Here is a 23,254-nt window from a genome sequence, read left to right as displayed (position 1 = left end):
TAGGCCAAGTCCACTCTCCCTCCAATTCCTCCCACATGCTCCTCACTTCCCTTCCTGCCCAACTTTACATATTCATTCATTCATTCATTCATTCATTCATTCACTCTCTCCTTTCCTCCCTCCCTCCCTCCCTCCCTCCCTCTCTCTCTCTCAAGTCTAGGCTGTTTCAAATCTCTGGCTATTCTGAATAGAGCAGCAGCGAACATGGATGAGCAAGTGTCTCTGTAGTAGGATGTAGACTTTGGGGTCTATGCTAATCGTGGTATGCCTGGATCTTGAGGTAGACCTATCCCCACTTTATACACCAGCAATGAATGAGTGTCCCCCTTTCTCCACATCCCACCAGCATGAGCTGTCATTTGTTTTATTGATCTTAACCATTCTGACAGGTGTCAGATGGAGTCTCAAGGTAGTTTTGATTTGCATTTCCCTGATGACTAACGATGTTGAACATTTCTTTAAGTGTTTCTTGTGTTTCATCCTTTGAGAACTCTTCTTAGTTCTGTAAAACCCAGTTTTAAGCATGGGTTGTTTTCAGGCCGGGCGGTGGTGGCACACACCTGTAATCCCAGCACTTGGGAGGCAGAGCCAGGTGGATCTATGTGAGTTCGAAGCCAGCCTGGTCTACAGAGCAAGGTCCAGGACAGGACAGGTGCATAGCTACACAGAGAAACCCTGTCTGAAAAAACCAAAAAAAAAAAAAAAAGGGTTGGTTTTTCTTTTCTTTTTCTTTTTTTCTTTTTTTTAGTTCTTTGTATATTTTAGATACTAACTCCCTCTCAGATGTATAATTTGTAAAGTTTTTTTTTTTTCCTTTCTGTATGTTGTTGCTTTGCCCAAATGATGGTGTCCTTTGCCATTCAGAAGCTTTTCAGCTTCAGAGGGCCCATGTATTAATTGTTGCTCTTAGTGTCTGTGCTTTTGATGTCCTGTTTGGAAAGTCTTCCCTGTGTCAGTGAAGTTTACACTTATTCCTTGCTTCCTCTTTCATCATATTGAGGATATCTGGTCTTGTCCTTGATCCACTTGGAGTTGAGTTTTGTGCAGGATGCTAAATAGGGATCTATTTGTGTTCTACATGTAGCCATCCAGTTTGACGAGCGCCAGGTGGTGAAGATGCTGTCTCGTCTCCAGGGTGTGTTTTGATTTTGTCAAAGTTCAGCTTTACGTGGGTGTGGGCGTCCATCTGCATTTTTGGTTCCATTGATTGGTGCTGTTTTGTGCCAGGCCGTGTTGTCTCCCCACTGTAGCTCCGTAGTGAGTCTGCCAGCAGCTCCCTATTACTCACTGTGTTTCAGCTGTCCTGTTGTGTGTGTGTGTGTTTCAATCTGAAGTTGAAAATTGTTTTTCCAGTCTCTGTGAGGAACTGTATTGGGATTCTCTTGAATCTGTAGGTTACTTTTGGTAGCGTGGCCATTTTCATGACATTAACCTCCTGAACCAGGAGCATGTGAGATTTTTCTGTCTTCTGGCATCTTCTTCAGTGCTGTTCTTCAGTGTCTTAAAGTTTTTATTGTACAGTTCTTTCACTTGCTTGATTAGAGTTATCACCAGCTTTTTTTTTTTTTTTTAATTAATTTTGTTTTTGAGGCTATTGAGAAAGAAAGGTACTGTTGCGTTGATGTCCTTCTCAGTCTGTCATTTGTACATAGGAGGGCTGCTTTTTTGTGAGTTGATTTTGTATCTGGCTCCTTTGCTGAAAGTGTCTTCCAGCTGTAGAGCTTCCTGGTGGAGTGTTAGGGTCTTGTATGTGTAAAATGATATCATCTGCAAATAAAGATACTTTGACTTCTTTTCCAGTTTCAATCCCCTTGATCTTTTTCAGTTTTCCTGTTGCTCTAGCTGAGACTTCAAGTTCTGTATTGAATAGCTATGGGGAGAGTGGACAGCCTTGTCTTCTTTCTGATTTAAGTGGGATTGCTTTGAATTTCTCTGTTGAAGTTGATGTTGGCTGTGGGCTTGCTGTAAATCACCTCTATTATGTTGAAGTATATCTCTTGTATTCCCTAGTCTCTCTAGGACTTTCATCATGAAAGAATATTGGATTTGTCAAAGGCATTTCTGTATCTAATGAAATGATCATGTAATTTTTGTCTTTCTGTTTATGTGGTAGAGTGCATTTATTAATTTATGTATGTTGAACCATCCCTTCATCTCTGGGCAAATCAACTTGATCATGGTGGATAATCTTTCTGATATGTTCTTATATTCAGTTTTTAAGTATTGTTGAGAATTATTTGCATCTGTGTTCATAAGGAAATTTAATCTGTAATTTTCTTCTTAGTTGTCTTAGTGTGGTTTTGATGTCATGGTAATAATGGCCTTGTAAAACCAATTGGGAAATGCTTTCAGTTTCTATTCTGTGGAATAATTTGAGGAGAATTGATGTTAATTCTTTTTTGAAGGTCTGATGGAATTCTGTGCTGAATCCATCTTGCTCTGGACTTTGTATTAATCCAGAGACTTTTATTTACTTCTATTTCACTAGAGGTCATCAGTCTGGTAAATTGTATATATCAAGAAATTAATCCATTTCTTTTAAGTTTTCCAGTTTGGTGGAGTACAGATTTTAATTTTAATAATTTTTTCTTGAAAAAAATTTTTTTCATATAATATATTCTGATATCAGTTTCCTCTCCCCCAACTCCTCCCTGATTCTCCAGACTCCCTGCAAATCTAAATCCATGACCTTCCTATTAGAATCATTAGAATACAAACAGGCATCCTAAAAAAAAACAATAAAATAAACAAACTGGAGTAGGATGAAGCAAATAAACTACCAGGAGAAAAAGAGCTGAGAAAAGGCATAAGAAAAACATATAGATGCCGAGAAACACACATTTGCACACAAAGAAATCCCACAAAAACACAACACTGGAAAACCATAATATATATTCAAAAGACCTATATAGAAAAGAAAAGATGGAGGGAGGGAGGGAGGGAGGGAGAGAGAGAGAGAGAGAGAGAGAGAGAGAGAGAGAGAGAGAGAGAGAGAGAGAGAGAGAGAGAGAGAGATAGATAGATAGATAGATAGATAGATGGGGGAGAGGAAGAAAATGTAAAAAGAAGTGCCCAGACAAAGCATTATGAGACAAGGAACCTCCAAAAATTCCATTGGGTTCATTACATGTTGGCGGTCTACTTCTGTGCCTGGGGTCTACCCAGTGAGACTCCATTGTGGTGGTATTGTGTTCCCCCAAATATTATGCACCCTAATAAACTTATCTGGGGTCAGAGAACAGAACAGCCACAATATTAAACATAGAGGTTAGGCAGTGGTAGCACATGCCTTTTTAATCCTAGTATTCCAGAGGCAGAGATCCACCTGTATCTCTGTGAGTTCAAGGCCACATTGGAAACAGCCAGACATGGTAACAAGAACCTTTAATCCCAGGAAGTGATGACAGAAAGCAGAAAGGTATATAAGGTGTGAGGACAGGAACTAGAGCTGGTTAAGCTTTTAGGCTTCTAGCAGCAGTTCAGCTGAGATCCATTCGGGTGAGGACTCAGAGGCTTCCAGTCTGAGGAAACAGGGTCAGCTGAGGAATTGGCAAGGTGAGGTGGCTGTGACTTGTTCTGCTTCTCTGATCTTCCAGCGTTCACCCCCACACCTGGCTCCAGATTTATTTTCATTAATAAGACTTTTAAGATTCGTGTTACACTCCACGGGAGAAAACTGGTTTTCCTTTGTGAGCAGTTATCAGTTGGAAGCAGCTTCTGGGTTAGGGATGGGGTCTTGTGTTTACTTCCCTCTCAGTGCTGGGACCCCATCTGGTTTAGACCAAGGCAAGGACTGTGCATGCTAACAGTCTGTGTGAGTTCATGTGTGTCTGTCCTGCTGTGTTTAGAAGGCCTCTTTCCTTGGTGTCCTCCGTCCTCTCTGGCTCTTACAGTGTGTTTGCCCCCTCCTCTATAGTTTCCCTGGGTTCTGAGAGGAGGGATTTGATGGAGAATTCCTATTGAGGACTGAGTGTTCCAAAGTCTCTCACTCTGTGCACTTTGGTCTGTTGTGGGTCTGTTTTTGTTTCCGTTGACTGCAGGAGGAAGCTTCTCTGACAATGGCTGAGTAAGGCACTGCTCTATGAGTGCAGCAGATGTCATTAGGAGTCATTTTATTGCTGTGTTCCTTTAGCAGAACAGCAGTATTTGAATTACTCCTCTTTAATTTCAGGTTCTTGGGCATCTAAGCAGTGTCAGGTATGGGTTTCATCTCATGAGGTGGGCCTTAAATCCAGTCAGATGATTGGTTGGTTCTGTGCACAAGCTCTGTGCCACTCTTGTACCAGTGTCTCTGGCAGGCAGCTCACTGTTGTAGACTGAGGGGGTTTGGGATGGCTTTTGTTTGCCTTTCTCCTCTGGTAATGTGCAGAGTACCTCCTAGTACCAAGAAGACTAGTCATTGGAGTCGAGGCTCTAGGTGGGCACCAGCTCGCGTCTCCACGTTCAGTGAAATGTTTCGATGTTGTCTTCAGCAAGAGGCCCTTACCATCAGTTTGTGGAGAACATCCCATAGCCCTGACAATAGCCTGGATGGTTTGGGGGTGCCCATGGGGTTCCTTTGGCAAGAAACTTGATTAAATGTAACCCATCCCCAGAACTGGAAGTTTCATTTGTTGATGAGAGTTTCTAGTTGGGGCTTTGTCTGCCCTGCTATTTGCTGATTCCATTTAGATTTCTTCATGTGTGTATATATGTTAAGACAGTTCTACTGTGTTAGGTTTTCATACAGCCCATCAAATGGCTCTTATTTTCAGCTGTCCCTTCCTGTATTCCCTCTCTCATCCCCTCTTCCCTCCCCCTCCCCATTTGATCTTCTTGTTCTTCCCCTATCTCCATCAATTAACTATCTGTTCAATTTGTCCTTCATAGGAAGATCCAGCCCCAGGTCTGTTACTCTAGACTTAACCTCTGTGGTTATATGCACTGTAGCCTGCTTATTGAATGAAGACTTAACAGTTACCATCCACATATAAGTGAATATGTACCATATTTGCCATTTTGGATTTAGGTTACCTCACTCAGGATAGTTTCTTCTAGTTCTAACTATTTACCTGCACATTTCATGATTTCATTTTTTAAGCTGAATAATAGTCCGCTGTGTAAATATACCACATTTATATATCCATTCTTCTGTTGACAGACATCTAGGCTGTGGTGTTCTTGTTTTAAATGGTTGCTGCCTTTGAAGCCCCGGCTGTCTGAGTCAGCACCTGGAACTCGACTACTCCCAGCAGTGGTTAGGCCTCCAGGGCCGTGGCCAGAGGGCCTCTGTTCCCTCCAGCTCCAGCTCTCGAAAGCTCGGAAGGGAGCTTGACTAACCCTCTGGGGGCTGTTCTGTGGGAACTTGGAAGATAAGAACGTTGAGAGCAGTGCAGAGGATGGAGGCCTGGCTGGCTTGTGAAGTTTCAGAGGGAAGTTTAAAGACTCTATCAGGGGCATTTGTTATTTTGAATTAATTTCTGTATTATATTTGAGTACTAATTAATACATACATGTGTAGAGGATATTTTTTAAAGCACTAGGAATATCTTTTTATGCAGACAGGTCATAGGCAGGAAACATTCAGAATGTCATTTTGGGTTCTTTTTTGCCATAGTTATTTCTTCTATGTAAATTTTATACTTCATAGATTATTACTATTTCCTTGGAGTGAAAATGTTTTATGTAATTCTTGGATTGTTTCAGAAGTGGCTGGAAGCCATCGAGGAACACTCTGCGTACAGCACTCACTACTGTTCCCAGGACCAGGTGACTGACGAGGAAGAGGAAGAGGAGGTTTCTCCCATGGACCTGAAGGAGTCTTTAGAGGTGAGAAGACACTATTCAACCTGTATACCTAACTCAACCATGCTTTCTGGAAATGTCTGATCATAGAAATAATAATTGCTCTTTGTCTAGTTGTGTTCTACTGATATACCTCTGCCATGGCAGTACTGTAAAATGTCTGGTGAAAATGTTGTGATGCTATTAACCTGTTTTTATGTTACATACATTTGTTTTTGGAAACTGCCTCCAGTAAGTGGGAAATGTGGAGCCTGGCCTGCTCTCCTTTATGACTTCACTGCATATTTCAGTTTCAAATAATGCAACCATAGTGACATATTTCTTGGTCAGTAGTTTCATTTAAAGCTGCTTGCAATATGTATTGGGCACTGCTTAGGGATAGGGTAAAGCACAGGAATGAGTGGAGACATCTCTATCTGAAGTGACAACTCTACCTTATCCATTCCTGACAGTAGGTATTTTGTGGGGAGCAGGTGTTGATTACTTTTCTGGATATATCTTTCAAATGCATCTCGTTGATCGTAAATGTTGGTGGATCTGGGAGAGTTAGAACTACAAGGGAATGCCTCTTTTTAAATAGTTATCTCACAGCGCATGAACTTTCCTACTAAATTTAAACATGGAAATTAAGTGGATTATTTAAAGGATTTGCATGTTTCTAAATAAACAAGTCTAATGAAAGTAAGTTTACTAATGTCTACAGTTTTATCCACATAAGAGCCTCTAATCTCAGATGAGAATGTTAGGCTCTATCATTCCTAATTTTAATTTATGGTAGAACTTCAGAAAATTTAGACTCATCCATGCTCTGTTGAAGGTATCTGCTAGACTTTGTTAATGATTGCTCTCTATCTGTGCTATTGTAAAGTAGAATATAAAATGTAATAGCCGCAAATGTAATTGTTAGACCGGTGGATTTTACAAAAATAACATCTACCAGAACATTTAGAATGACATAAAAACATAGAAAATAGGGGCTGGAGAGCTTAGTAGTTAAGAATACTTGCTGTTCCTTTAGAGGACCAGAGTCCAGGTCCTACACTCAGACCTTGTAATGCCAACTCTAGGAGTCCAGTGCCCTTTTCTGGCCTCTGTTGGCATCTACATTCAGTGTAGATTCACATATAGAAAGACACACCTACACATAAGTAAAAATAAATCTTAAAAAAAGAGATTTGGAAAATAGGGAAGATTTAAATACATGACTAAATGTTAAGTAAAGTTTTTAAAACTATGCTAAATACTTTAAGATTTAGTCAATATTTCCTAAATAAAGAGAATGCCTTCCTATTTATTTGCCTTCAATATGAGTGATAAATTGTATATGGATTTATAAAGCAAGTAGTATCTTCTGGGATTATGGTAATTTGAGACATTTTAAATGAGAGCTATAAGTAAAATGAAAACATACTAGCTTCCTTATCAAGACTCATGGTTAAAGACAAATTTTAAAAAATATGTTTTTCAGACTGTCAAGCAGGTTATCAGTTCAGTTCTACATTGTATTTCATTCTTTTTTAAACATTTTTTTCTTTGGACTTAAAACCACCAACTTTTTCCCTTAAGCTATGTGTAGTGCGTGTCTGAAGTCAGTGAGAGTGTAGCCAGTGTGCAGTATGCTCGGGTTTTGTAGGCTGCAGACATCTCTGTGCTGCAGTGGACTTTGGATGATAACTGTGAGGGTTCTGATTCTCAGTGTCTGGGCCCTTGTTCAGAATGGAGGAAATCTGAACTGGTGTGTGAATGTTCGCAGGCAGCTTGGGCAAAATGACTCTAGATACATTGACCCTTGGGTGAAGTTAAAGGAAATTCTGTGGGCCAGATGATGGAGCAAATTTATTCTTGGTGTCCACAGGACACAGTGAGGAAGTTAGGTGCTGGGACTAACGTACTCAGTAGATGTCTAAATTAACTACAAACTAATCTTGTTCTCTTAGCATTCCTTTTGACAAAAAGTAAGTGGGCATGGTGTCTATACTGAGAAAGTAACCATTCTGTGAACTTTGGTCTCATTTTTTCATCCTTCAGACTGAGGCCTCTAAAAACGGAAAAGCTTTTCTTTTAAACCTTTGTCATTGCCTTGGGGATAAGGCACTAAGGAGAAAAGAAACATTTCATGCTGTGTCAGAGTGTGTCAGGGAAGAGCTTGGGAGTGGAAGCCAAGCTTCGTATTGGTTTGCAGGGTCCAGTACCATCGATGCCAGCCACACATGGCTGTTCACATTCAAGTCAACAAAAAATACACTAAGATTTCACTAACTCACTTTGGCTTTAGTTTGAAACAGTCTTGCTGTATAGTCCAGGTTGGCCTTGAACTGGCTTTGGCTTTCTGAGTGCTGGGATTACAGGCATAGCTGTTATATCTGGCTCAGTTTCTCATTTTAAACAGAAACATCTCAAGTGCTCAGGGTACAGGCGGGCAGAGTGTTTCTGTCGTCATCAATGGATGAACTCACAGACACCTTGGGTGGTGCTAACCAGTGAGTGAAGCATGGTCCTGATCAGTCTTAACAGTAAAAACCTGGAGTCAGATATCAGGGTGAAAGCTGAAAGATCAGAGCAGCAGAGCAGCAGCCAGCAGAGACTATGCTGTCTCCACGAATCTTCAAAGGCTTGCTTGAGATTCCAAGTGCTGGAACTAAGGTGTATGTCACCACCAACTGCCCTGTTTCTCTTTTAGACTGGTTCAAGGATGGCCTTGAACTTCTGATCTTCCTGCTTCCTCCTCTCAAGTGCTAGGATTAAAAGTGTATGCTACCACTTCCTGGCCTCTATGGTTAACTAGTGGCTAGCTCGGCCCTCTGATCTCCAGGTAAGCTTTATTTGTCAGACCACAAACAAAATATCATATTAGCAAGTGAGGGTTGGTTTGTTGATGACATCTCAATTCTTTAGGATCTCAACTATATTTGTAATATACAAAATAATTAACAGAATGCTAAATTCAAATGACAAAATAAAGTGAGTTTGTTTATTTAACTTATTTAGTTAAGTGATTTTTTTTTGTGTGTTTTTGTTTTTCGACACAGGGTTTCTCTGTGTAGCTTTGTGACTGTCCTGGAACTCACTTGGTAGCACAGGCTGACCTCGAACTCACAGAGATCCATCTGGCTCTGCCTCCCGAGTGCTGAGATTAAAGGCTGGCCTGTTAAGTGATTCTTAACTAAAATGAATATGCAGAAAGGTACATTTGCACAAACAGGGACTAATAAGGACAGTGCAGCCACATGATGTGGCTGACTTGATGTGTGCTGCTGAACTCGGATGCATAGCCTGAAAAGAGTGGAGAGTCAGGTACAGTGGGGCATACCTGTAATCCCAGCGCGCAAGAGGCTAAGGTGGCAGGATTGCCTAGAGCTTGAGGGTAGCCTGAGCTACACAGTGATTTTCAGGCTAGCCAGGGTTACATTTAGACCCTGCTTCAAAAAAGCAGAAACAAACTAACAGAAGCTATTACTTGGGTGAAAAGAAGGGCAGACAGTAGGATGTGCACACCCACACTTGTGTGGGAGAGAGCAGCCCTGGATGGAGGGGAAATGGGCAGTTCCACTTTTGGACAGGAACCAGGGCAAGAAGGGCCTCTGGGATGACAGTGTATGAGGGGAGTCACGTCTCTTTCCAGATCACTTTAGTTTTACTTTTCTGTGGCTATCTGTTACAGTGTAAAACATTACGACAGTCGCAGGGTCAGGCCAGCACTGGGCACCAGAAAAATAAACATGTGCTGTGGATTGCAAGCCTCACACAAGAGAAGACCCAGCCTGGATCTGGCTGGAGTTGAGAAGCTTATAGGTGCTGGGCGGTGGTGGCGCAGCCTTTAATCCCAGCACTTGGGAGGCAGAGCCATGCGAATCTCTGTGAGTTCTAGGCCAGCCTGGTCTACAGAGTGAGATCCAGGACAGGCTCCAAAACTACACAGAGAAACCCTGTCTCGAAAAACCAAAAAAAAAAGCTTATAGGTGATCACTAGGTACCGCTCTCCACAGTGTAGTTTTCTGCAAAAGTTAGGGTCTACAGTCTGTTATTTTCAAGAATGTATGTTTTTGAACCTGTGTGAACCCTTCACCTGTCACACAGGGTACAGACCTTGCCCATAACCTCACAGAGTCCTGTCTCTGACTGTTGAGGCTCATGACATCAGCGTTGTTAGAAGCACTGCCAATTTCTTGCTCTCCAGTTGCATGGGGACAGAGCTGTACGGTCTATAGTGGTGTGTATTTTTAGTAGTTACTTTTTATTGCTAAATACTAAGGACTGTGCTTCTCTTCTTAATCAACTGTGGACTCTCTAGCAAATGTCTTAGCTGTAGCTCCTTCCTACCCACTCCCTTGGTGCAGTTTTAAGTTACCCTCCTAGTCAGGACAAGGTGGATGAACATCATCTTGAGTCAGTGAAAGTGATAGCTAAAGAGTATGTGGACAGAAGTTGGAACAGGAGATGCGTGTTGTGGTGGACTGCTCACTGTTGGAACTCTCTGGTGCACTGGGCTTCTGTGCTCATGGGTATTACCCTTGTTCTATAGATACTCTGCCGAGATAGCTTGGATAAAGTTAAAAATATTGTCAGATGTTAATATTAGGATAATGTTTATAGTGGGACTTCCCTTATATAATGAATAAATCAAATTGAAAACTTCAGTTTCCCTGGCATAAGGTTGATGATGTAGAAGTCAACAATGAGGCACCATGCTAGATATCACAAAGTGTTCACAAGCACTAACTTTTGGAGACATGGCCCAGGATGGGCAAGAATTCATAATACTATGGCCTTAGCTTCTTCCTCAGTACTAGGATTGATAGATGTGTGGTTACTGCCTAGCCCAGAAGATTTTTTGCTTTTTATAACTATTAATGAGGGTGATAGCAAATTAGAGAATGTATTGAAAACTTCTGTCCTGTCTTAGTGTCAGTCAAGAGTTATGTTAATACTGGTGTTCATGGGCTCTTCTGTAGCTAACTTTTATGTCCCTTTTAAACCAGTGGGCAAAGAAGCATTTTAAAAGCTTTGACATCAGTATGCTATGAAGGGGCATGTGGCACTGGGGAGGGTGTGGTTCACCTAGTTACACCCAGGAGCTGTGCAGTGCATCTGATCAGGAGTCTGCAGATGGAGGAGCCAGTGCTTCCTTAGCCGACCTGTACTATGGAAAGGAAATATGAGTAAGCAGTGGCATTGACTTCGCCATGAGCAGGAATAGTAATGTGCATCGTGTGAGGATGGTCTTCTATTAATAAGTCAAGAGACATGCATTTAGTTGCAGTGAGTGTTTCTGGAGGGGCTTCCTACCTTTCAACCTGTATTCACAGGCAGTGTGAAAAAATGAGCAGCAAATCAGCCCTCTCTTTATAGGGTTTTAAATTACACAGTATAAGCATTCCTCTCTTGATAAATAAGTAAATGTATGTTATATTTAGATGTCATTAGGAGTCTCAAAACAGAAGGGCTAATACACATTTAAAAGAGAACATTACCTGTCACTGATGTGGTCCCATGAATAATTCTGCTGTGGTTGGGTTGAGCTTTATAAGAGCTAAAAAATTTATAAAGTGAAATAGGAGAAAAGAGTGCTTACCTGTGTCGCCTTGGCTCACAGCTACACTTGTTTAATTTTGAATAAGCAGATGTTTTGTGATGCACCAGTTTATGTTCTGAGGACAGAGTAAGGAAGCTGAGTCCATTACTCTGCCCACAGTAATGATTCTAATATTTACAAAGTCTTGGTTCACAGAATAAACGTTTTCATTTACCACCCCAGCAATTCCAGTCTGATTTTCTTGCTTACTCTTTTTGCTATATAAAACCAGCTTAAAATTGACAGTGATTTGCATTTTGTTCTTTGAATCTGCTCTAGGCTGGGATGCAAGTTAGATGATTTTTTTTTCTTTTTTTGAGCTGAGGATCAAACCCAGGGCCTTGTGCTTGCTAGGCAAGCGCACTACCACTGAGCTAAATCCCCAACCTGATGATGAATTTTTGTATTTACATTTAACTGCTAGGAATCTTCCTATGAAGAAATTTAAAGTTTCAAGGAAGACTGCTCTCCATCATTGACTTTACCTTGTTTTCACTTACTTAAGCTTCAACTTACTTAAAAAAATGTCCTGCTTGGTCTGATGGTGTGGGTGGTGGCAGTGTGTATTTAAAATGCTGAATGAAGAATCAGCTTGTGATTTCTAAATGTTAGGGCCATCTGGATTTTTTTTTAAACAAAAAACAGTTTTAAAATGTATCCTTAAGAAATGAATTTAAGAGAAAAGAAATGCATTTTATAATTTTTGGGAGGAATTTGTTCAGATCTAGCAAATCAAAGAAATTAACTCTGAATATGCATGGTGTAATGAGAGAACATTGCGTAATAATGCAGTTGTGTGCTGTTTGCATGACTGATATTGAATGTGTTTGGAATTAAATACTTATTTTTATTAAACTACTTGATGAAATGTTTCATTCATATCCTTTTGTAAAGAGTCTTATGTATATGAATTGCAAATTTTGATAGAAACATTAATGCATAAGTAATTTTGGAAGTCTTTTATTGGTTTAATTTTGCTTTTTTTTTTCTTTCAGAGAGCACAAACATGTCAACAGAGACTAGATAGGGAAATTTACAACTTTCTCAAAATGATTAAGGAGTGTGATGTGGCCAAAGGTAAGAGAGAGAGAGAGAGAGCGAGCGAGCATGAATTACCTTAGACTTCCACTCTTGACCCTCTGTCAGTTTGTGTGGCTGTACATTTTAGACTGTGTGTGCTGCACTCGGCTTGCTTGTTTGTGCCATGGCTTGCCTGTGGAGGGCAGGGACAACATATGGGAGTCAGTCCTTTCCTCCCATCAAGTGAGTCCAGGGGAATGGCACTTGGGTTGTCAGGTGCAGCTGTGTGAGTGAGGCCTCTAACCACTGAGCCCTCTGATCACCGAGCTATCTCACCAGCTTCCATTTCTCATTCTGATAACATTGCTTTGGAAAATAGTAGATTGATGCTGTCTTTTGTGCCTGTGCTGGTATGCTCCTCCACACCCATTCTGCCATGCCTTGTACAACAAAGCTCCTTTACTGAGACCTGCTTAGACTGGACCTCTGATGGGTTCAGCAAACAGGATGGCCTCTCGAGAGATGGGTGGAGAGGATGCGAGAAGTAGATCAAGGGTTTCTCTCTGCTCCTCTATAACAGGACAGTGGGTTTCGTCTTGGTGAGTGCACAGACCCATAGCACCACCAGAGTAGACATTTATCCTTGAGTAAGGAGAGCACTAGCATTGTTTGGACACAGTGATGTCCTTGAACAAAGAGCGATTATCAGGAGACCCACACATGCTCATATAGGAATGCACATGGAGGGGTGGGCACATTCCTGAGCATGCTCTTTTTAGGTTTACATTTCTGTTTTACATGCTTGGTGCAGAAAGGAAAGCTGGCAGAATCATTTCTGCTTGGGCAGAAAATTTAGCATTACAAGCAAAGTTTTCTCCAGGTCACAAAAAGAACAAGCCATAGTGATGCAGTGATTATGGCTGTCTCATGTGAATTTCTTCAAAGAGCCTTAGCTGAAACAAAAGAGTACCAGCCTTGAGAGTATGTTAGCAGTCTTTAAAAGGGCAGCAGCTTTACTCTATAAGAATAGGAGCCTTGCCTTAAGGCTAACACATCCTCCTGGGCCATGGCTCAACAGTTCTGTTGACTTCCCCTATCCTTCCCATGCCCCGGGTCTGTTTATGGTGCCACCTCTGCATTCCTTGGTGATCTTGGTCTTACTGTCCCTTCCCGGAGGAATTCCCAGTATGGCAGCTGCTGGTCTCTTGCTTTACACAGCCCTCCTCACCTCTGAGAGTGGTGTCTCCCAGCCTTCAAGCATGATACAGATATGAAATCTCTGTTTCTCCCTCCCTCCCTCCCTCTGCTCTTTTCTCCTTTTCTCCATCCCTCTCCCCCTTTCTCTGGGGAATGAAATGACTACTTATCTAGCTTATACACTTGCAACTTATTTCTCTAAGAGTCAGGGAGAAAGGAGTACATGTCTGGTTATTAGATGTGAGGTTGTTCAAATCACTAAGACCTTTTAGAAACAACCAAAATATGGCAGGCAGTGGTGGCACACACCTCTAATCCCAGCACTAGGGAGGCAGACACAGGTGGATCTCTGTGAGTTCAAGGCCAGCCTGGTCCAGAGTTAAACCCTGTCTGGGTAAAAAAAAAAAAAAAAAAAGACATGAGAGGAGGAGGAAAGAGGGAAGGGTGGAGGAGGGAGGGAAGGAAGGGGAGAGAGAAGAACGAATGAGTGAACAAACCAGAATGGGGTGGAAGACAAGAATGCCGTGGTTTGCATTCTGGCCCACAGTAATCCCACAGTTAATGCCTTAGCTTTTTACATCATGCCCTTCCCTCTGGGTTCACTGTTTTATTTTTAAAAATGTATTACATTTAATTTATTTGTGTGCATGCATGTGTTTGTGTCTTTATTTTGCCCTTATTTGTTTCCACTTTCTTTCTTCTGGATTTCCCCCCTTGATTCATACGTCTTAAGTATGCAAGGTTGGCCCTCTGATCTCTGAGCTACATCTCAGGCCTGATGCTGAACATTTTGAAGACGGACTTGGTGTTTTCAATAGGATGCTTTCCCAGCAGTCTGTCTGCTCTTCTGCCTCTCTTGGTGATGCACAGCTTCAGACTGTGCGTTGATGTTCTGCAGTTTTACTCTGTCTGTAGGTTTGGGTGTTCTTGCTCTGTGTGTGACTTGCTTGAGTCTCTCTCTGTTCCTAGCATACAGACTCAGTAGTGACAGATGTGTGGAACTTTCTTATTTTACCCCAGCTCTTAGTCTCTGAAAATGTCCACGTTTTTGCGTTGCATTCGGATCTACTGCTTTGTGTTGGCGTGTGCAATATTTGGTCCAGGCCTTGCCATGCTGAGCAAGAATTCTGCTGAGCTGTTTCCCATTCCTTCTGTGTTGTATCCTGATGATTTGTAAGGATTATTTTCTAGTTTGTTTCTCTCTCACTTTTGTCTCCTTTTTGGTTTAATTCCCTAACTTTGTAATGTCTAGTCTTTTTTAAAATGTATTATTTATTTAGCTTTATTTTATATGCATTGATGTTTTGCCTGCATGTATGTCTGTATGAGAGTGTCAATTCTTAAGAGATACAGTTTTGAGCTGGCATGTGGTGCTGGGAATTGAACCTAGGTCCTCTGGTGGAGAAGTCAGTCTTCTTAGCCGGTGAGCCATCACTCCAGCCTCCATAATGTCTAGACTTTATGCCTTTTGGATCCCAGAAATTGAAGATGGAAGGTTTAAAATATGTAGGCTGAAAGATGGCTCAGCAGGGAAAGGTGCTTGCCATGAAGTCTGGTGACCTAGTTCAGTCCCTGAAACCCACAAGGTAAAAGAAGACAACAGATTTCATGTTGCCCTTTGACCTCCACATGTGTACCATGGTACGCACACACCTACATGCATGCGCGCACATACACACACACACACACACACACACACACACTAAATAAAATAAATGTAACAATATTTGTTTCCCCGTGGCAACATGATCTTTTAAAGTTTATGTAGTTATAATTTTCTTTCTACTCATTATACAGATAACAATTTAAAACCCTACTCAGAGCAGTCCTGTAGGTCAGGCTCTGCAGCTAGTTCTTGGTGTGTGTATTTACAAGGGTTTACACCCTTGATTTAGGAGGGTGTCTTGGGTAGGATTTCTATGCTGCGATAAAACACCATGATCATAAGTATGTTGGGGAGGAAAGGTTTTTTTTTTCCTTTACACTTCTCTGTCATAGTTCCTCGTGGAAGGAAGTCAGGACAGAAACTCAAACAGGGCAGGAACCTGGAGGCAGGAGTTGATGCAGAGGCCATGGAGGGGTGCTGCTTACTAGCTTGCTCCCCAGGGCTTGCTCAGCCTGCTTGCTTCTAGCACCCAAGACCACCTGCCCAGAGATGGCAGCACCCACAATGGACTGGACACATGCCCCACAGACTTGCCTGTAGGCCAGTCTTATGGAGTACTTTTCTCAGGTGAGGTGCTCTCTTCTGCAATGGCTCTAGCTTGTGTCAGCTGACATAAAAACTAGCCAGCATAGAGGGAGTGCATCAGAGTGCCCTCGTGTCTGTCAGTCCCTGGGTTCATGTTCTTACACCCACTTCTGTCCTTACCCTTGCTCACATTAGCCTGTCATGTCAGCCTTGACTTCCCGCTCTCATCTACTGGTCTCCTTTTGAGCTCTGTTGCATGTTACTTTGTCGTTGCTGTTGTCAATGGCATCTTCTTTGGTAGGGTTGGGTAGATGGTCTCCTTTTGTCAACCAGCTTCGATGCTCTAATTAAGCTGTTCAACTCCATGTTACCTGTTTTAGAAATTCAAAGCAGGGTATGTTTCCAGCCTACAATTTAAAATTTGCATTTTTTTCAGTCAGCCCTTTTCTTCTCTTTATTCATCCCCACATTCTTTCATTCTTTTTTTTTTTTTCTTTCTTAAGACAGGGTTTCTCTGTAGCTTTGGCTGTCTTGGAATTCACTCTGTAGACCAGGCTGGCTTCGAACTCACAGAGATCCACCTGCTTTCTGCCTCCCAAGTGCGGGGATTAAAGGCGTGCGCCACCATTCTTTCTGTTTTTCTTCTCAAAAAATTCATCTGCACTTCACCAGCTTCCTAAGCCCATGTCTGTAGCCACACTCTTCTTTCTCTGCCTGTCTGTTGTCACTGCCACCCCACCACCCCAGCACTGTCCCGTCAACCCTTCTACTACTCGAATGTCCGCAGCTGCTGTTTCCCGCTAAGTCCAGCCAGGTTTTCCCCGATGTGTCAGTGGGCTCTTCCTCAGTGCCCGAAGGGTCTGCTCTGACTTCGTGACCTGGTCTACTCAGTCAGTAGTGTCGTCTCTCTCTTCCTGTCCTCTGATCAGCAGCAGGAACTTCTTGTTCTCATGTGTCAGGTTCTCTTAGCATGTTTAATCACAAGGTCGAGGTGGGGGTTCGTCCTCATCATCTTATATGTAGTTCCCACACTTTCTGACATCGCTGAGGCTAGCCTCCGTGTTCTTGCTGTATGTTTCCAAGTCACTTTGCACTTTCTCCCTTCATAGCCCAAGCGATCTTTCTATAGTTTTGTGTCTGTTCCAGCTCTGGGTGGGTCTACACTTTAGAAAAGATGGGAAGAGCAAGGAACCGCATAGGTCACAAGGGTTGCATGTAATGAGCGCCATGATGTAGCCACTGGAGACAGAGCTTCAGCCTTGCTCTAGGCTGGCTTTCAGGCAGCAGGGTTGAGGAAGGAGGCCAGCAGGTAAGGCAGTGTGCCTGTCTAACTAGATGACCCAATGGGTTCTACTTCTGCCAAAGTTTGTAGCAATCAGGAGAAAGGCGTATTGTTTTTTCAAATGTGGACCAGCCTCACACACTGACACATCCTCACTTCATTCTTTGTGGCAGAGACCTCACCAGGACGCCTCCTGGACCTGCCCACAGGTGGGGCTCTCTCGGTCATGGCTCTGTTCTAATTAATGTTTATTTCAGTTCTGTTCTCATAATGTCAGTCAGGAGCTATGCAAGCCAGTCAGTAGGTTTTGAGGGAGTTTCTTTTCAGTTGGATTAAACGAATTTTACTGCTTCATTCCAGTCTTCCTTGTTAAAGAATTCAAAATATGTGGTCATAGTTCTGCTGGCTGCTGCTGTTTAGTTGAGCTAATAGGGTCTCCTGGAAAGATCCAGCTTTCAAAAAAATCATTAAATATGATTCATTCTTTTTCCTGTTCACTTTACATTTTCTCCATGCATTCTGAAGTCTTCAAGGGGGCTCCCCCACTTTCTAGATACAAGCTCTGCAAAGATAAAGACTTTTTGTCGTTCCTTTTTTTCCTTTGGAACTTTCTTTGTGCATTAAAATATTATTTCTATAACTCACAAATTAATATCTCTTTGTAAAATTTTTTAATACAATATATTCTGACCATGGGTTTTCCCCAACAGCTCTTCTCAGATCCTCCCCACCTCCCTACCTACCCAACAAAGGGTGTGGAGATACCTTTATTTATTTCTTTTTAGAAAGCATACAAACAAAACCCCCAAACAAACCAGAATATAAAAAGGAACAGAAAAGCACAAAATGCATGCCCCTCTTAAAGCTTCGTCTCAGCACCTGGCCTGGTGCCTTCTGCATGGCCGCTGCTCAGTCAATGGGACATGAAATCTTAGCGTCTCTCTAGAGTCGCCTTGACCATACTGTGACACTGTCTTCTCTTAGGACAGTATTTTAGGTAGGACATTTTATCCAGCTTGCCTTTAGCAACAGTGATGCTATTGCTCTTTAAGATTCAAGTCAGCTCTCCTCTGCCTCACAGTTGCTTCCTCTAATCCATAATCACTTCCTTCACTGGGTGTCTGTCTAACATTGTCAAAGAATGCTGCATTTGTTTGCTCTGAGTTTTATCACATCACTGCTATCTTTTCTTGTTTAACCAGTTTAATACTGTACTTTGAGCTATATATCTTACATCCTTTAGTGCAATTATTATAAATTATAGGCACATGCTATACAGATACCAGTACATAGAGCATTCCAATGTGCATGATTGTTTCTAAACTAACATCTTAATGTGAGCTAGCTGGTCAATTTATATTCTTGAGTTAGCTATACTGTTCTATTTCTTGGGTTTCTTTTTTTCAAGTTACAATTTTATACAGACATTTTAAAAAGATTTGATTTTTTAAAAATTTTTATGTCTCATTTTCTTCACTTTCAGGAAAGAGTACTGATTTTGTGAGTTTATTTGATTCTGATCTGGTAGTAAAGTCAGACTGAAAAATTACTTTTATTCTGCTTCTCTGATCTTCCAGCATTCACTCCAATAACTGGCCTCAGGTTTGCTCTTATTAATAAGAACTTTTAAGATTCCTGCTACAGAGATCCATCTGTATCTCTGTGAGTTCAAAGCCACCCTGGACTACTAGAGGTTGACTCAGTCTAGGAGAGAAACAGAGCGAGGCAGTGGTAGCACACACCTTTAATCCCAGTACTTGGGAATCACATTCCTTTAATACCAGCACTTGAGATCTCATAGCTTTGCTTTTTCCTCTTTTTTTTTTTTTTTGTCTAAAATAATAAAAAAAAGCTTATAACTAATATAAAAAACTATATACAATATATACAGTGAAGAATAACATTAACAATGTCCAGTCCATTAACATTTGACAAATTCAGAGAAAATATTCCATTATTTATCCCATTTTGGTGAGTCCAAAATGTTGTACCTAATTTACTTTCTGTCCTAACTTGCATTATCAACCTAAAACTAGCTTTTATGTGTTTCAAACTTACCCATTTTACACCTCTTTAATGAGTTTCTTTTTGAATTTGTTAACAAGGGAAACTATAACTATCTAATCTTCAACTCCCTCAGAGAATTGAGAAGGAAATAATATTTACTGAGTAAGCAGGAAGTGCAAACAAGCGACTTCCAAAACATGTGAGAAATGACAGAAACAGCTGGCTGAGTGGACAGTCACTCAAGGTTCCTCTGCAGTGTTGGGGCATCAATCTTCAGCCCATCGGTCTAACATATCTGACAGACTTATCTGCGAAGCAGGATTTTCTGAAGGGCTTTCCTACCTTGTTTTGGCAAGGTTTGGCAGTCCTTTTTTTTTGTGTCCTACTTGTCCATTTGGACAGCATACTGCCAGCAGTCGAGGCAAGGGCATTTTCCATGTGGAGTTTCTTCAATACTCATCATCTTCTCTGCAGTAGATTGGTGCGGCCAGGAGCAGACATGTCTCACTGTCATACATCTTAAATGCCATATTATGTAGATCTCTGAAGTGTTTGAAGATGACCTGTTTATCTAAAATATGTATTTGACCTTGAAAATATACCTAATATGACTTACAAGCTTGATTGTAATGACTACTAACTTGCATTTCTTTATATCCTAATTAGTTGGTAATAATAACTTTCAAGGACTAGCAATTTGCATTGCATTGTTAAATTAACTGTTTAGGTACAATACCTTGAACAAGATTAGAAATATATATATATATGTATATAGTATGTTCTAACAAAATTAATCTCAAATTTGTGTCAGTATACAAAATTTGTGTACAATATACAAAATCCAATCCAATGTAAAATATTTAAAACTAGTAGTTTTTAACAGTAGATTCAATAATCTACCATTTATCTTATCATACCTATATTCTCCCTCTTTTTAGAATAGATTCAGTAATCTACTTTTTTATCCTATCATTTTCATATAATACATGAGATTTAATTTGCTACATAGACAAAAGAAATCAGTACGTTCTCATTATTTTTAAAGCTTATCCAATTAAAAATTGTACAGTATAATTATGAAAAATGACAGATTGTGAGCTTTTTATATGTTTCTAAAGTTAAGCTTTTTCCAATATGATCTTCTAGCAGCTTTCATGATTTTAAAAATAATGTTAGTACAAAAATAATTTTTACCTCAAACTTAGCAATTACATTATTATAGGAAGCCAAATAAGGTAACATAGTAGCTATTTTGCATTCATGCATGGCAGTTTAGTTGTTTCCATATATTAACAGCCTAAAACATGTTTTTAGTGAATCATAGTTGATCACCTTTCTAAAAGTTCAGGTGTTCTTTCATAATGTGTAACACTATGTAAATGTTGTTGTTAAGAAGCATGCCCATCACCCAGGCAGGGGGATCGGGATCCGTCCCTGGTCTATGGGCAGGCTTCTGGAATCTGGTGTCTGTGGTGTGACACCTTACACAGCCTTGGTGCAGTGGGAAGGGGCTTGGACCTGCCTAGGCCCAGTGTGCTGGGCTCTGCTGACTCCCCATGGGAGACCTCGATTTGGGGGATGTGAGGATGCAGGAGGGCTGGGGAGTGGGTGGAGGGAGGAAAAAATTAAAAAGAAAAAGAAAAAGAAGCATGCCCATGTGAACTGGTCTGTGTAACGCTGAGGTGGATCATAAGCCAGGGGTCCTCAGCTCTTAAAGCAATCTGCCACAAAAATTAAGGTTTATCTGAAGACCTGGTTTTAACAATAATTTTCCAGAGAAATGAAACAATGTGTGTGTGTGTGTGTGCATGTGTGTTTAGAAAGCTTCTAGAATGAGTTTGCTGAAGTACATTTAAGTATTCTTTGTGGGTTTGAACAATATTTGTTTTGTATTAATCAAATATCTAAATCAGAAATTATCTACAAGGTAGGTTTTATTGATGTGATGGTATTTACCTAGAAAAAACAGATCCATGATTTTATCTTAATGTCATTTGTGTCACAAAAGTGGAAAATTACTAGATTACCCAGAACACTTATGGAAGACAAAGGCTGGATCTGTTTTTTCTTGTGCGTCTCACAGTAGTGTACGACATCTGTTACATTTCTATTGCTGGAGTCCCAGACATCCAGCATGTGCTACTTTCTTAGCCATTTAACAAGCAAGTAGAGACTAAACCTTCATGGTGTATACCAAAGATCCAAAATGAAAGATTAAGTATGTAAAGTCATACACTTCAGAGTATAGAAGCTTTCAGCCATTTGTGTTCATTTAGAGTAGCTGTCACTGGGGAACTGTTGGGGACACAGGGACACTGTGGGGTCTGCCTGCCCTGATATTAAAGAAAGGTGGTTCATTTCTGTGTTTACTCATTTTCCCCTTTCGTTGTTCACTTCTGCCTTATGTTTGGATAAGTAGTTTTCCTACGTAGGACCCTTTTCCTTAAGTCACATTAATGTAGACAGTCTTAGAGTATTTGAAGCAAGACTGAGGAAGATTGGTGTTTAGAGTTTACCACCTTTGTGGTGACATAAACACTTGCACGTGTGTTTTTAGTGATGTTCCTGAGATCTTAAACTTCTCCTCAGACCGTCATTCCTCAAGCCGGAAGTGTTTGCGTCGTAGTGGGACCTGCTGCTTGATGGCCTGACGTTTGCTACGTTTCTCTTTGGCTTAATTGGCCTTGTCTTTGGTCTTAAGATTTTTTTAAATACATCAAGATTATTTGAAATACAAAGAAGGCTGCAGGGTTTTCTTTTTCAGTTTTATTTTAATGAAAAGTTTCTTAGATACTAAGAATTTTATTTAGTTGAAAGAATAAATTTAAATGATTGTAGTGTGCAATTAACAGAAAGCCAAGCATTTATCTCGAATGAGTCTGGGCAGGCTACTCACAGCATTTTACTCACTGCAAATGGTAAATGTCTGTTTTTCAGCTTTCTTTCACCTGCATTATACTTGTTCTTGTTTTTTTTTTTTTTTTTTTGGTGGGTAAATGGTTAAGCACTGTCCTGCCTGACAGTCAGGTCTGGTACTGTCATTTTCTTCTTTGTCCCCAGCTCAAGCATACAGACAGGCAGTGGGCTTCTAAAGGGGATACAGTTTTGAAAGTACAAATATCTATTTATGCCAAACACTTTTCCAAATAAGAGCTAGAGGAAGTTGAATTAATGCCGCCTTCAGATATGTTAGCCTCCATGTCAACCACAGATTATTTTTGTCTCTTTTTAGCACTTTGCTTTTGAATAAAATTACTTACCCAGCAGAGGCTGTCTGTCATGAAAGGAAACACAGTGTTTAGAAGCAGCACTTCCTGCCCTGTTGGCTGCTTTCCTTAAGCATCACAAGACTGTCCATCCCTGTGGGCTTTGTAAGGACTTAGCTGTCCTTCTGGGGTGGCACGCTGGTCCGCGGCCTTGTCCTTCTCTGTCCTGACTGATGCATGCCATGGCAGCATCGGGAAGGACACACCGATGTCCCTGTTTGCACAGCAGGGAGGACACACGCAGTTAGTGGATAGAGACTGCTTTGGGTTTCCTTCAGCATTCCTTCACATCTCACTCGCTGTGTGTTCCCACTGTGTTTGTTTGTAGACATGCTGCCGTCATTTCTGCAGAAAGCCGAAGTTGTCTCCGAAGCTTCCAGAGAGACTTGTGTGGCGTTGAGTGACTGCCTCAACCTCTTCACTAAACAAGAAGGGGTAGGTCCCTCAGAACTGAATTTTTAAAAGCATCTGTTTGGGTGTCACATGCCAAATATCTAATAAGCCACTGTGTTCAAGCTATTTAAAAGTAGTATAAAATTAGTATTATCAAAGGAAATGAAAGCTTCATTTTTCATCAAATTCAGAACTTACTCATTCTTGATCAGATAGGGTGATTGTGAAATCCCCTCTGTCTGTTTACATCTTTGGGATGTATTGATGTAGCCATACTTAATAAACATGTGTAACATTGATTTACCCCGGTGGTTGCGACACTTCAGTGAGGGGTGGGAGGGTTGCAGAGTGCCTGACATCTAGAACACAGGCTATTGTTAGATTGCCTCTCTGAACTGGACTCCACGATGACCTTGCCTCAACTGCCTTCCTGTTCAACAGTATGCCATTGGATTTCCAAATTTGAGTAAGAACACTGCATGTCCATTCAGTATTCTTTTTCTAGGGATTAAAATGTTGTAAAATGTCTTTTTGGTTGTCTG

At 41.0% G+C, this 23,254-nt stretch overlaps 1 protein-coding gene across 3 annotated transcripts in view; it reads left to right on the top strand.

Moving 5' to 3' along the window:
- Osbpl1a (oxysterol binding protein like 1A) overlaps nt 1-23,254 on the top strand; it is a 187,322-nt gene that overhangs the window by 53,455 nt on the left and 110,613 nt on the right. For all 3 annotated transcript variants that reach the window (XM_036204247.1, XM_036204246.1, XM_036204248.1), the window contains 3 exons: nt 5,686-5,808; nt 12,352-12,433; nt 22,648-22,754. In XM_036204247.1, coding sequence (XP_036060140.1) covers nt 5,686-5,808; nt 12,352-12,433; nt 22,648-22,754 — 312 coding nt within the window. The remainder of the gene's footprint in view (nt 1-5,685; nt 5,809-12,351; nt 12,434-22,647; nt 22,755-23,254) is intronic.

This window comes from Onychomys torridus, chromosome 13, assembly GCF_903995425.1.
Source record: "Onychomys torridus chromosome 13, mOncTor1.1, whole genome shotgun sequence".
Lineage (NCBI taxonomy): Eukaryota > Metazoa > Chordata > Mammalia > Rodentia > Cricetidae > Onychomys > Onychomys torridus.
This window is presented reverse-complemented; position numbering and strand designations above follow the sequence as displayed.